General features: G+C 25.7%; 1 protein-coding gene across 27 annotated transcripts in view; it reads left to right on the forward strand.

Annotated features, from left to right (window-relative positions):
* Positions 1 to 15,167, forward strand: part of LOC122507317 (tropomyosin Per a 7.0102) — a 74,717-nt gene that overhangs the window by 12,218 nt on the left and 47,332 nt on the right. For 2 of the 27 annotated variants that reach the window (XM_043619971.1, XM_043619970.1), the window contains exon 1: positions 7,989 to 8,315. The exons of 22 other annotated variants lie outside the window; for them this stretch is intronic. In XM_043619971.1, coding sequence (XP_043475906.1) covers positions 8,175 to 8,315 — 141 coding nt within the window. In that variant the 5' untranslated portion in view covers positions 7,989 to 8,174. Of the gene's footprint in view, positions 1 to 7,988; positions 8,316 to 15,167 lie in introns of those variants that run through there. 3 more of the 27 variants (XM_043619968.1, XM_043619967.1, XM_043619972.1) reach the window with 3 other exon arrangements.

The following is a 15,167-nucleotide window of genomic DNA, read 5'->3' on the forward strand; positions in this document are numbered from 1 at the left end:
AAACCTATTTTTAAAAACGCTATTTATGGGAGACAAATTAAAAAACTAATTTTTCTGAAGGAAAGTAATAAATAAATATTAGTTCCATTTTCTAGTGAAAAAGTAAAAACTATTGTTTAAAAAAATGTTCTTTTTCCTTTTATTATTATTATTCTGTCAATTGGAATTTTAGTTGAAATATGTCATAATGTAAAAATCTACCATTTATGTAAGTAATTTAGAGTTAATACTTCAAGAAAGTTAATCAATAGAATAAATACATTATTTAAAGTAATTTTAGACTAACTTTAAATTTTTGAATATAATAATTGAAAAATTTGATTGAAAGACATTCTTCACTTGATGTTTCTACAGGTGGCAGTTACCTGTTTACTTTAATAACGTAGGAAAACATCTTATTTAACTATATTTAATTTATTTAATTATTAAACACATCTTAACCTTAATTCTTCTTTTCAGTGTCTAATTATTTTGTCATTTAGATTGAACTTGAAACATTATTGAATGCTGAAATATCATTGAAAACTAATAATAATTTTCAGTTGATATAAATCTTATATATTTTATTATTTTTAAGTAGATTTATAAATTAATTATTTTAAACATTTACCTTTCATGATAGGTTCATTAAATTTAATATTACAAGTAGACCTAAAATAATTTTTTATTAATTTTTTTGTATTTCTTTATATTTGAATATGCGTTTTTAGCCAGATTTTACGTATTTCAATTAGATGTTTATTTGATATGTTCTTATTATTTAAATTAGATTTTTATTGTTTATATTAAACATCAATGTTTTTGTTCGATTTTTGTAACTTTATTAAATTTGTAATTTTTATCGTTGCGGCTTAATTTAAAAAAAATTGATTCTATTACTTAGAAATGAATCTGTATGATCTCTGAGGAATGGAATTTAATCTGAAAAAGTTTGCAATTTTTAAATCTTTATATCTCTTAAAATAGATTCATGATTTAATTTAATAATTCCACCTTATTGTAATTAATTGATAAAGACATCAAAATTATTGGGATATTTGATGGTCTTACTTTCTAAAAACATATTTTATGTATTATTATTTTAATTTTTCACTAATTTCATTATTAAAAAATAATTAATCAATTAATTTTAAATAAGAATAATTCTTTTAGCACTTTTAAGAATTTTTCTATATTTTCTAATTGCTAAAAAGGGACTTTTTTGCCCACCTTCTCCACTTTACACTCACATTTTAAGAAAAGCAATAAATATTTTAACATAATTCTTTTTATTTCTTTCCCCAGAGATTATTCAGATTCATTTCTAAAAGAATTAATTTTTTAAAAATTAGGCCCGCAACTACTTTACATATTTATAATAGATTTTCATTGTTTTATTCAGATTTTTATTATTTAGGTTAGCATTTTATTGCTTGCATTATGATTTTTACTCGTTTCAAAGATTTTTCTATAAAAGTATTATTATAGTATTATTAAAAAGTTGTATTTTTTCTTTCATGCTTCTGCATTCTTCAAGTACTGACGCACGTGAAACAAAAATATTTTTTGAATAACAGCGTTTAGCAGCAGTAATGGAATTTTTATATCTATCAATAGCATTACGTTTGGAGAGAAGTAATAAAAATTTACTCATTTGAATTTCACTGAAATAGACAATGTGATTTAAATAATTAAATAATTGTTTTTAAAAATTTCATGCAATATTAAATCAAGGTGCATTCGATAAAATGACAATTCATCCACCTGTTCAATATAATGTTCTTTAAAATACTAAAAATTTTATTTATATCCTTTATAATATATGAGGTTAAATTAGATTTGCAATTTAATTATTAAATTACTTAAATAGATTGGAGTTGCAACTGTTGACAGCACAATAATGTTCTATAGTTTCTCATTTATGGGGTTAAATAGTGATAATTCTCTAATCGAATCCTCTTAAATAATAATATAATAATTATTAGTAATGATTTTTAAAATTTTGAAATATTTATTTGAAATAAAACATATTACACTGAAGTAAATATTTGGTAGGTATTCACTTATAAAAATGAAAATTTTTAAATTGAAAGCACGCCTCTCATTTATGATTCATTTTTTTCAAAATTTATTGTAGAACAATTATCTTCTGGCGTGATTCATTTTAATTTAATATGCCGTGTGAGATAAAAGCCGAAAACAAAAATATGAGTTTTTTCTGAAAAGATATTTAAAAATGTGTATTTCTTTCTTCTTTTGTTTTCTATATAATATATATATACTTTTGTAATATGTGCAAAACATAAATAGTTTTATTATTCATTATAATTATTTGTGTCAGACAATTAATATTAACATATTTATGATTAATATAATAATTAATTAAATTATCATTTTGGCATCTATTTTTTTTAATTCTATAAGTTGAATTTATTATCAATTTTTCACATTGACTGATACGTTCATAATGAACTAAATGAATTAATAATGAAAAATTGTTTGTAATTCATAATTTTTTGACATTTTAAATTAGAGATAAAATTTGGCATTTGAATATAAGAATTATAATGCTTTTTAATAATCACGCAAGTTTTCAATTCATTTTATTTCAATCTGTAGATGTGCTCCTAGAAAAAGGCTGAGTTTAGAGTTGTTCACGCTTAAGCCTAAGGTGATAGTTATTGTAATATTTTCTTTAATTCTAAAAGGCACATTATTTTACAATATCAAGATTTATTCGTCTGTTCAAGACGAATAAGTGCGGTTAAAAAAATTTTAATTGATTAATCACCATTAAAGTTAGAATACAAAGTTTCCATAAATTTTATTATTAAAAAATAATGAGTAACGCTATTTTCAAGTATACTACAATTTCTTTATAATTAAGAGCACATATTTTTTTAGCCTTCAATACATTCTACAAAAAGTGAAGTTTAATTCACCATCGCATAGTTTAGAATTGTTTCGTTGTATGCCAAAAAAGATATGCCAACAAAAACAAAAACTTGTATACCTATAGGGTAACACTGCAAATTTCATGTTTTAGATTAATTTATTCTATTTTATTATTTATATAAGGCAAGTAGGCTAAAATTTATTTAATTTTCTTAGTTCAATAGATTCTTAGAGCTTTTCTAAAGTAATAAAATATGAAAATAATTAATAGAATACTTTAAAAATAGAAAGATTTATCAGTAATATGGAATCGACCGGTTCTGTGGATTTACCTATATGTTTAAACCAAAGTTTAATAAAAATTTTTTATTTTATTTAAATAAATTTTACTAATTCAAATTTAGAGAGTAAGTGAGAACCTTGATAAGTATAAAAAACTTCTGTTAAAAGTGAGACAAAATTCTCAGTCTCTTGAATTCGTCATCAGTGACCCCAAAAACCCCAGAGTAACAATTTTCAAATGAATTCAATCTATTTTGAAAAATGTCGTCCGTCATATTGGATACACCATTTTGAATTTTTGAAATCTGATTTCATATTCGTAATCAGTGACTTTTTTAAAAATAGTTGTATTTAGAGACAGTGTGAGCCGATTTTTCTGATTGAAAACTGTAAAAAATCATGCTTGACAGCTAATTTAATTTGTTATTGCCTATATATCGCTACATCTTCGTATATTACAGAGTTTAAGCTTCTTAAAACTTGATTTTTGGGAATTTTACCCCCACTTTTTTCAAAATCCTGACGTGATGAAAGGTTTTTGTTGCCAGATTCTGATTCAGCGCACTAAAAACTGCGAGGAAAATGATTTATTGATCTTAAACAAGGAGGAAATAAAAATTTTTGCAGTACCTATTATGTAATTAATCGAAAATGTAATAATAAATTTCCATTATCTTTATCAGTTGTAACAATTAGTAATTTTTTAATTGAAATATGTTGACTAGTTGAATATTGATTGCAATCATTTTCATTCGTAATCAGAAAGTTGACAACGAATCTTTTTCGTTGAATATAATTTTGGCTTTCTAAAAATACGACGAGTGCGATTCAGTGACTTTAATTTTGAGCGCCCAAAGGGGGTTACGTAAGACGCTCCCAGAACGGGCGGATCGTTTCATTTCTCTCTTTTCCTCTTCATGGCATCGAGAAAAGAGTTTCGTATAGTCTATATATAATATTACTTGCACACGCCTACGCTAACGTAAGAATTTAGTGCGTTGTACATGTACGCGTTAAATATTGGATTATCTATAGCTGCTCAATGCTGAGATTGTTCTGTCACTTTAAATTCTATTTAATGTACATGGACACCTATTGACACTATAGTAATAAAAAATTGGGTATAAGTATACAGATGTTCATTACATGACCATTTTGCTTCCTCTTGACGATCAGCAGTAACATTTGTTTTCTCCTGGAGGAAGCAATAACATTATTTTATTCTTTGGACATTTTTTTTACAAATCAATACAGTATTTTAATAAGTTTGCCAGGACTGCCATGTGGTAGGTTTTCTTATCTCTTCCTGAAGATGTATCTAAAGAGAAAAACGTAGTCTGACCTCAAAGTTAGTTCGCATTTTCTTTTTACAGACATGGTGGGGTGGTGAAGTTTGAGAAATTCATTTCTCTGAAAATTTAATGAATTTCTACATATCTAACACTGATTTTTCGCTTCTTCTGAATATAATAACATAAAAATTGGATATATAAACAAATTTTAAATAGCGGATCTAAAATGGTGGTTTTTTAAAAAATTGTTCGGATTTCCTTGAAACATGTTACTTGGAGGTTTTTGGGATCGCTGATTACGAATATGAATGATGTTAATTTATAAAAATTCAAAATGTCTGATACAATAGGGCGGCGAAAAAATTTTTTGAAATGAATGAAATCAATTGAAACTTGTTATACTTGGTGGGGGTTTTCGGGGTGTCTAAATCAGAATCTGATTTTAGATTTTAAAAATTCAAAATGGCGTATCCAATACGATTTACGATGAAATCGGTTTCAAATTTTCTTTGTTCTTATTACAATACCGGTACTGGTAACTAGTACCGGGCAGTCAATTATATTAGTACCGGCCCGGATTATAAATGCTATCAGGTTTCCAAAATTCAAAATGGCGAACCCAATATGGCTAATGAATTTTATCAAAATTCATCGTATTCGCTTGAAACTCGTTACCCGGGTGTTTTCCGGGTCGCTGATTACGAATCCGATGTTCGTTTTTTAAAATTCAAAATGAATATAATATAATAAATAAATAAAATAAAAAATAAATAATAAATATCTAAACTTCGTCCACCATATTGAATGCGCCATTTTGAATTTTGGAAAACGAACATTGGATTATATGTAAAAAGGGAATTTCTTAACATTTTCGTCATAAGAAATCAGTTGATTTTTCGGAAAATTCGACATGAATTTTTCAATAATTTATTAAACAAATAAATTTATTTTTAAGTTATATTACAAGTGGTTTATTATGTCAAAAAATAATTAAATATTGCATTGCACCTAAATAAGTTTAAAATAATTAATAATACACACGAAACGATTTTATTTAAAAAATTGATACATTGTTTTTTTCATTATAATGTTGTTAAAACAATCAGTTTATGAAAAATAATTTAATTTTTGAATCTTACGTTGAATTTCAACAAAACAGTTTGATATTCATTAAATGTCTTACTCTCTAAATTTGAATTAGAGAAATTTCACTGATTTCCAGCGATAAGTATTCCACTAATTTAAAAAAGCTTTAAGCGCTAATTATATATAAAACGCTAATTGGACTTTGAGGTATACTTATCGGTATTTCAGATTTAGAGATAGATTATTTATTAAATGTTTTATTTATTATTGAATTCATTTTAATTTTTTTAAATTCCATTATTTTTAATATTTTTAATTACATATTATTTCTGAAAATTCAAATACCTATCTACATACAATAAATAATAACATTAAAATTTTTGAGAATCATTTTTAACATTTTGGAGAAAAAAATCATGTTTAAAATTATTAATTAAAAGTTTTCAAAAAATTTATTATTTTCTTTTATATTTTAATTGTTTGGAAATTTTTTAATTGTAATAGAAATGAAAAACTATTATCTTTCAAAAACTATTTAAAAATATTTTTAAAAAATTAATTTTAAGAATTTCTTTATTATAATTTTTCGAAAATATTATACCTTAATAATTTTAAAAAAAGACAGTCACAGTTGCAATTATTATAAAAAATTGATTTTTTGTATTTGAATAATTAAATTCTCGAAGAACTTTCGGAAAATTATTTATAAAAAAGCAGATTTAGAGATGAAGTTTAATTAAAAATTGTAGAAAATAATTGAATTTTAGAATGGTTATGTTGTAATTTTTAAAAATTATATAATTTTTTAGAAGGTTTTAAATTGAAATTCTTTTATTGGAAAAACAAATAAGAATTATTTAAATTATTTAACAAAATTATTCAAGTTCTAAAATCTAAATAATTGTATTAAGAAATCATTGAAAGATCAGGGAAATACAAAATTAAATTTTCGTAAGAATTAATCACTGAATTAAATAAACGGTTTTCGACTCTTTATTTTTATTCGACTAAAGATACTTTTTTGTGCCTTAAAGTCGATTCGAGGCCTGTAGTATAAAACTAAAATATTTTGAAATATCGTAAACATCTTTTTTATTAAATATCAATTTATTTACCACACACTAAAAAAAAAGTTTTACTTTCAGCCTCTTTTTGAGGCTGAATTTAAGATGTAAACGGAGTCAGTCCCGTTAAACAAGGACAGACTTATGTGAAATACATGGGCTGAATTTAAGGTGTAAACGGAGTCAGACTTTTTTTTTCATGATGCATCATGAAATAAAATCAGTTATAAGTTTTCATATTTTACCAAAAATATTAATTTCTCATCAAAAAATGGCCACGTGGAAAGTTAGGATAAGGGATGGGGTGTAAAAAGTCCACGATGGGGGAGAAGGGGGTTAATTTTACAAAAAATTGTATACGTGGTATATGAATAACTCCCAAATATAACTTAGTTGGTTCTCAGACAAATATGCGTTTATTTAACTCAAATAAAATATATTTAGTTTAAATAAAATTTTTCTCTGGGTGTAGAAAAAAATATTTTTAAATGAACTCTCTAAATCTGAATTAGAGTAATTTTATTGATTCTTAGCGATAATATTAACTAATTTTAGTTGTAATTTAAATTTAGATAGCAAGTGCAGGCCTGTAGCCAGGGTTGTCAATAGACAGGCGCGCTAGAAAGTCGATAATGTAGGGCTTCTGTAAATTAGATGCAAGTAACAAAATAATTTTTTAAGCTTATTTATTGTTATTAAGCAATATATTATATATTGTATCCAGATATTATATTGGTTTCAATATAATATCTGGAAGAGAACTTTAAAGTTTATCATGAGACAAATGAAACATTTAATTTTCATTGTTTCTGTTGTTCAAAAAAATATACATTTTCTAAAAATTAAATAAAATTATTTCCTCAGAAGGTAATTTATACTTGTTTTTTAAATAGTGAGCATGTATTTTAAAGTTAACGTTTAAAAATTAAACTTGTCACATATGATATACTAAGGAAATTGAATTTACCGCTAGTTTTAAAGCGTTGAAAGAGAAAAAAAGTAACAGTATGAAATTGAAAGGGTAAACAGGATTTATGGAACAATGACTAATTTGTTCTCATCTTTAATTTAAATTGTCAAGCGGGATATTGAACGGGCGCGGTATTTCCGGGGCTTTGAAAATACGACACATTTCATTGGTGGATATACCGGGATTGGTCATGGATCCCGACTTTACCGACACTTATATACAGTGTTTGGAAACGTAATGAATCAAAATGAATATATATAGTTAAGAAAGGAAATAATTTCAACTATCGTCCTTCCTATCATGTCCTTGATTAGCAGTGGAAAAAAAATTGTGGCTCTTATTTTTCTCATGCTTTTAAACTATTGTTGAAGGGTGACCGACTACCTTTAACTATGCGCAAGCGCATCACTGTCAAACTCAGCCATTTTGCTTTTTGAGAGCAGCCAGTGGTTGCTCGTGTTCGACAGTTCGAACGACGTTCGTATAAGCTCGATACGATAAAATCACTTTTATAGCGTTCGTTCGATTTTCGTATTTTCGCGAGTCGGCAGAACTTTTTTTTCATACAAAACTGTCGACAAAGTTTGCGAGTATTGGCGGGCCAAAATGTCGACACAAGTGCAGGGATCTCTCCTTGACGTGCTCAAGAAGAAAATGCGTCAAACAAAAGAGGAAATGGAGAAATATAAAGACGAGTGCGATGAGTACCATAAGCGGCTGCAGATGGAAGTTCTTCGTCGTGAGGAAGTGAGTGTACCTAATTTTTTGTTTTTCCATACTGGCAGAGTGTATCCTTTATAACGTTGGATTAATATCATCGATGATTTCATTCCTGTCAGAATGAATGTGTCATCATTTTATAAAAATTTCTCTCTTGCTTTCATTTTAATGGGAAAAACAGAAAATCGGGTATTTAATTAATGAGATATAATTTCGGCCCTTCGTGTCTGGAATTTTTTCGTGAAAATAGAAATTTGCTGTTACCGGCGTCTCCAGGTTGGGATCGATTCATTCTTGCGTGTCAGCCCTACACACAGTCGTCAAGCCGAATCCTACCTTCAACCGGGGAGGGGCACCTCGCATTCTTCTGTCATGTTCACCGGACAAGCTGAAGTCGCTTACTTTTGACTTACAAAACGCCGTGTTAACCTTTTCACTTTGCATATTTAGTCGTTAATTTGCTGGTTTTTGGTTGTCTGATAGTCTCTCCACTTGAACGAAACTCAAATCAATGTTTATTGCTCTCTCTCTCTCTCTCTCTCTCTCTTTTGGAAAAACCGATGGCATTCGGCGTTGAAATGTCTGATAATGATAATAGGGAATCTAATTTTAATTTCAAAAATGTATTAACTTATTGATTTGCTATAGAAAAACATTAACACTGCATAATAAATTTTTACACTAAAGTGTTTTCTTATAACGTTGAAACGTTATAAGAAAACATTTTAGTGGGAAAATTTACTACATAAAAGTTTATGTTGAAATCTCAGATTAATTAATTTTACTATCAAGGAAATGACGAAATTTAGAAAGAGAAATGAAAAATTGGTGCTAAATAATTTTTTGATTAGAAAAAAGTATAACATAGGTCATAAAATCATTTCTAGAAGCTAAACTATTTAATTCTAGATATAAAAATATTGCTAGTTTCTTATTCATTTTTTTTTGCTTCATTCTCATCCTATATTTTGTTTTGAATTTTTAAATAAAGTTTCTGTAATTTTTTCCATGACAAAATTAGTCATTTTCTTCTTTAATTTTTACAGGTTGAAAGAGTTCTTTTTAGTAAAGATTTTAAAGGTTGTTTTTGTTGAGAATCCACATTTATTCAATTTTAAATGTTAAGCTTTTCGTCCATCGACGACAGACCTCTTCAGACATATTTTAGAAAACTGCAAATTTACAACATATAACATGACAGAATTCTTTTTATAAAAAATTTTATTCAAATTCGAAAATATTTATGGTGGCCACCTATCAGTAAAGTCAGGGAAATGGCAATAAAACAAAATTTTTTTCAGTAAAGTCAGGGAAATGTCAGGAAAAACAATTTTTTGTCAGGGAAATTTAGAAATTTGAAATTCTTTTAGACTTATTTTCAAAAATGGCGACTTTCTCGACTTTTCTTCCAAATATTGCAACAAAATATCATTTTTTAGTATTAAATAATATGTAACTTATTTCGATTTTTATAGTGCGAAAAATAACTAAACAAATTTTTCAAAACTTATTTTTGAATCATTTTTCTATTTAAATTTTCGAAATGTACAATTAAAAAGATTTTATCAGTAATTGAAATTTTGTAAAATTTAATTGAAAATAATTAGTTTTTTAAAAGTATTTTGTTAGAATTTTTGAAAATCAACTTTTGAAGAATTTTAATTGCAAATTTTTAAAATAATTGAATTATCAAAAATTTTAATGAAAAATCTTTAAACGTAAATTTAAAAATGAAAATTAATGAAAATTAGTTTTTAATTTTTTTAAATTTAGTATTTTCATTACTTTCAATAACATATTTCCGAAAATTCAAATACATACAAAAAAAATAACATGTTAGAATTATTTTTAACATTTTGGAGTAAAAAATCATGTTCAAAATATTTCATTAAAATTCATGAAAAAATTAATTAGTTTTTTGTAAATAATACAAAAACTCTTTTAAGAAATTCAATTGTTTTCGAAAAATTACATTAAAATATTTTTAATAACTACTTACTTAATTTTTAGAATTTTTTTATCATAATTTTTTAAGATTTAATTATCTTCGAATAAAGCAAATAAAAATTAACTTTTTTGGACTTATTAAAATTTCGGAGAAATCATGGTCATATTTATAATTAAAATTCTTCAAAAATTTGATTATATTTATTTTTTGAAAATATTATACCTTAATAAACTTAAGAGAAAAACATGGACAGTTCAATTATTATAAAAAATTGAATTTTCGTATTTAAATAATTTAATTCTTGAAGAACTTTCGGAGAGTTATTTGAAATAATTGATTTAGAGATGAAGTTTAGTTGAAAATTATAGAAAATAATTGAATTCAGGAAAGGTTATAGTTGTAATTTTTAGAAATTATTAAATTTCATAAATTTTACTCATTTTCCGTAAACTCTCATATTTTCCTGTGAAAAGAATTTTGCCAGGGAAAATAATTTTAATGTCAGTAAATTGTCAGGGAAATAATTGATAAATTGAAACTTGTAACCACTCTGATATTTTATTTATTTATTAGATTATATTTTAAATATATATTTTCCTAATTATTAATGTTATTGGCAAATATGATAAAATATTGACAAAAAATTTTGCTATCGACAGCAATTTTTCTGTTTTGTATTTCAACAACACTTTTTGTGAAAAAAAAATTACTGTTTGAAAATAATGCTAATCACTATTATTTAAATTCTCAGAATATATAAAATATATCTTGTGAGTGTCAGCAATACTAAGTTTTTGTTGTTGTTAGTTTTATTTCGAAAGATTCGAGTTCATGATTGGAATTATTGGCGTTTTTTATTGTTTTTTTGTTTCACTATTTTGTCGCAATTGTAGAGAAAAAAGAAAATATAAGAATATTAATTAAATATAAAATATTAAGACAAAAATGTGAAAAATATACAATTTTTTAATTGACAGTTATTAGCAGTGGAAACAGTGATTCTTTTACATCAAAAATTTTAGTTGATATGATGCATTTCATTTCAAAACAACGACTCCCTTGGTAAACAATTGCCAATGTAAGACAATTTTTAAATTAATATTTCTTCCATTCAGTGGAACCAAATTACTTTCGAAGTCGCTAATATAAAAATTAATTTGGTTTCACTGAATGGGAGAAACATTCATTTAAAAATTGTCTTACATTTAGGAAGGGGGTCGTTTTGAAATGGAATGCCTCATATATGCTTATTTAAAGTTTTTGTGAATGCATGTAATTTATTGACTTTGAAGTATAAAAGGGACGACCTTTTATAAATAAGCTCGTCGATTTTGATTTAACGGATTATATTTCCTTTCTAAACGTTGAATCCCTCAGAAAACATGACACAATTATTTATGAGTGTTTCAATACTCTGGATAATAGTCGGATTAAATTAATTAAAGATAAGAGAGATATTTCTTCTTCATGCGTATCGGGGTGAAATTTGAAAAGTTTCCTCCTCGGTTTCTTCCATAGGTATAATAAAAATAATTCTTTTACTCGAATCTTCATTATTCGCAAGTATCTGTTTTTTGTTATTTTAATGTTATATATTACTCTCTAAATCTGAGTTTGTCACTTTTAAATAATATAAATTTTTAAATATATAAATATCTTTATACTATGAGTGCTGATTCGTTTAGTAAATAAATTAAGAAGTGTTTCGAATAATTCTTAGTCAAAAACTACTAATTAATTTAATGAACGAATCGGTATACTATTATAGTTAAATATATATATATATATATATATATATATATATATATATATAATACTATACTATTAGTTAAACGTATGAGTCAATAAAATTGTATATATTTTAAAATAAGCTGTTTATTTTATTGTGGTAAAACTCATTTGGTCAAGTAAATACTTATTTGATAATAAAGTTAAATTAATTTTTTCCATCGTACATTAACTACTTTGTTTGCTTTAATTTCATATAAAATTTTATTATCTGAAAGAGATGGTCAATTTCTATAGGTTAAAACAAATTTCTACCCAATTTTGTCTGTATGATGCAGATACGTGAAAAATAATATTTGGAAATTCGACAATATCGTACGTGCGACATTACAAAACAATGAAGGCGAGAAAGAATTAATTAAGCATTGAATGCAAGGTCTTAGCACAGGAAGTGTCGGATGTCCAAAATGAGTTGCGATCGATTAAGCTTTAAGCATTCATAAATATATATGTAATGCTCGCATACCTATACGGTAATTTCAAGCACACCACATACTGAACTTGATTCAGGTTGTTCTCATGATCGACGGGGTCGTTGAACAATGTAAAGTTAAGGTTGGCTGAAGGAAATAAGTGGATCAGACCTTATCTCTCGCGAGTCAATTTACTTTCATACTTACTAAACCATTATTCACTGAAGGTTAGATTTGCAAATCAAATTAATGATTGATGCACAAAAATGCAAAAGCAAAAGTGTCAATCCGAAATTACCAAGAAAACTATCCAAAAATACTTTTTCAAAATACAAAATTTACAAAGGACAAAACTGGAAAAAATTAATTCGAAAACAAAATACTTACGAAAAATTTACAAACTGATGTTTTGGAAAAAATAATTTGGAGACAGCAAATGAACTTGATTGTTGGTTAGAAAAAGTCAAATTTCAAATAGCATGTTTTTCTGAATTGGCATCTTTTTGAGTTCTGAGCAGAGTTCTGATATCAACAAAAAGAGTTCTATACAAATTTCAAACAAACTTTCCTTCTAAACTCAAAATTAAAAAAACTACAAAACTTTTAAAAATTACAAAAAAACGTTTTTGCAAAAAATTAATTCTTTTTGAGTTCTAAGCAGAGTTCTGGTATCAGTAATGAGAGTTCTACACATAATCGGAATCCCAATAAACTTTTCTTCTAAATTTAAAATAAAAAAAACTACCAAACTTTGAAAAATTCCAAAAAAACTTTTTTGCAAAAAATTAATTCTTTATGAGTTCTGGTATCAGTAATCAGAGTTCTACTCTGTTTGTTTTTGTCTGTTTTATTAAAAAAAAATTATGACTAGAGAATTGTATGATTCACAATGTAGTGGAAAATCTTTGTAAAAGTATTCTCTATTGTTTCTGTAGTTTCTCTGTAGTTTTTGAAGAGGACAGCTTTGCTGTTGAAAACGTTAAAGGAATTGTTTTAATTTTTTTCCATTGGCTTGACTCGGAGTGATCGTTAACTTCAACACATAATTAATTATTCTCTATAATTTGAAGAAATTCGTTTTAGTACTGGTGGATGACTGCACTGAGAGAAATTTCTGTATTAATCTTCTGTTAGATTAATTAAAAAAGTGTTTATAATGTACTAACAAAGTCTTAAACTACTTACAGCCCAAACGTGTCTTTTCTTAAATACAACTCATTTTTGGGCTTCAAAAAATTATAAAAATAAGACACAACATTAGTTGAATTGTTGAAAAAAAATTTTCAGTGCAGAGAGTTATATAGGAATCAAGTATGACGAATCTATTATATCTTAGTGATTGTCAAATAGAAATTTTAATGTTTCCATTAGTTTTCATTTACTTATATAACTATAATTTTCATTTCAACATTTTTAAGATAAAAACAAATTTAAAAATAATTACTACTAATTGTCGCAACCGAATTATTATCAGAGAATCAAAACCTTCAGTGACTAATTTAAAATTCCCCCAGAGAAGAAAGTCAAAAGTTTCTAAAATCAATTATTACAGGGTGTGCCAGGTTTTAAAAGCTTCTATTAGATACTGAAAATACGTATAAAAAATACCGGATTAAAAAATTAATATTTATCGTGACCACAGTTTGAAAAAGTCGAAAATATAATAATAATTATTCACTTTTTTCTTATAAACTCTTTATATTAGACAAAATGTAGGTTCTTTTTGACAAAATAAAGTAAATTTACAAAGATAACATTTACACCCATTTCGAATAAAACTGTAAAAAATTAATTTTTTCCTTTTAAAATCTTTAAAATTTATAGTGAAAAAATATTTTTAAGAAGAAAATTCAAATTTTCCTTATTTTTTATAAAATTTTGTTTATGTTAGTATTACAGACCTTTTACTCTTTTCTTTTCTTAATACGATAGTAAGTAATAATACAGACAAAACAAGAATACTATTTTTAATTGAAATTAACGCCAATAATAAGTAAATTAAATACAAAAATAATAAAAATATAAGTGCGTAAACCTTCATTTTCTTGTATGGTTCTAAAAAAATTTGAGAAATTCAGATTTCTTGTTATTATAACACCATGCGGCGAGGGGCTGAGTTCGAGCTCCATATCATGCGTCTGCACGGAAAAACTTTTTTATCTTATCGTAGACAATACATTGACCAGCACCCGCGAAGTCCCGAACTGATTCTAATGTTTGCAAAGTTAAAATTCACAACTTTGATTAAAGAAAAAACTTTTTTTTAATAGACTCATGTCTATTAAAATATAATATTATTTTAGTTTTCCTCATCTTAAATCAAATTCAAGAATTGTTCCTAATTTAACCTTTTAACACCTTTTAACTTCAAAATTACTACTTGTAAAATTGTGTAATTTTGTAGAGTTATTCTTCAATCTTATGTTTATCAATATCGAAAGTAAAAGAAGCATGTTTTTGTTTTCTATAGCTTCAAAAAATTCAAATTTACCTTGAAAAATGCACTTTTTTGCAGTTCTTCTGATTAGACTAGCCAAGGTCAGGAATTTTTTTATATTTATGATAGATTCTCACAAATATTTTTAACAAAAATCGCTTTTATTTTATTTATTTATTCAAAAATAAGTTCCTAGGGCTAATGAGCCCACTGAGGAACAACGCTTTTCAATCTTTTCCTCGATTTTATTTTCGTGGAACCGGAGTTTACGAATTTATGATTTCACAATGATT

Source organism: Leptopilina heterotoma, unplaced genomic scaffold (genome assembly GCF_015476425.1).
Source record: "Leptopilina heterotoma isolate Lh14 unplaced genomic scaffold, ASM1547642v1 Lhet_46, whole genome shotgun sequence".
NCBI classification, from domain to species: domain Eukaryota; kingdom Metazoa; phylum Arthropoda; class Insecta; order Hymenoptera; family Figitidae; genus Leptopilina; species Leptopilina heterotoma.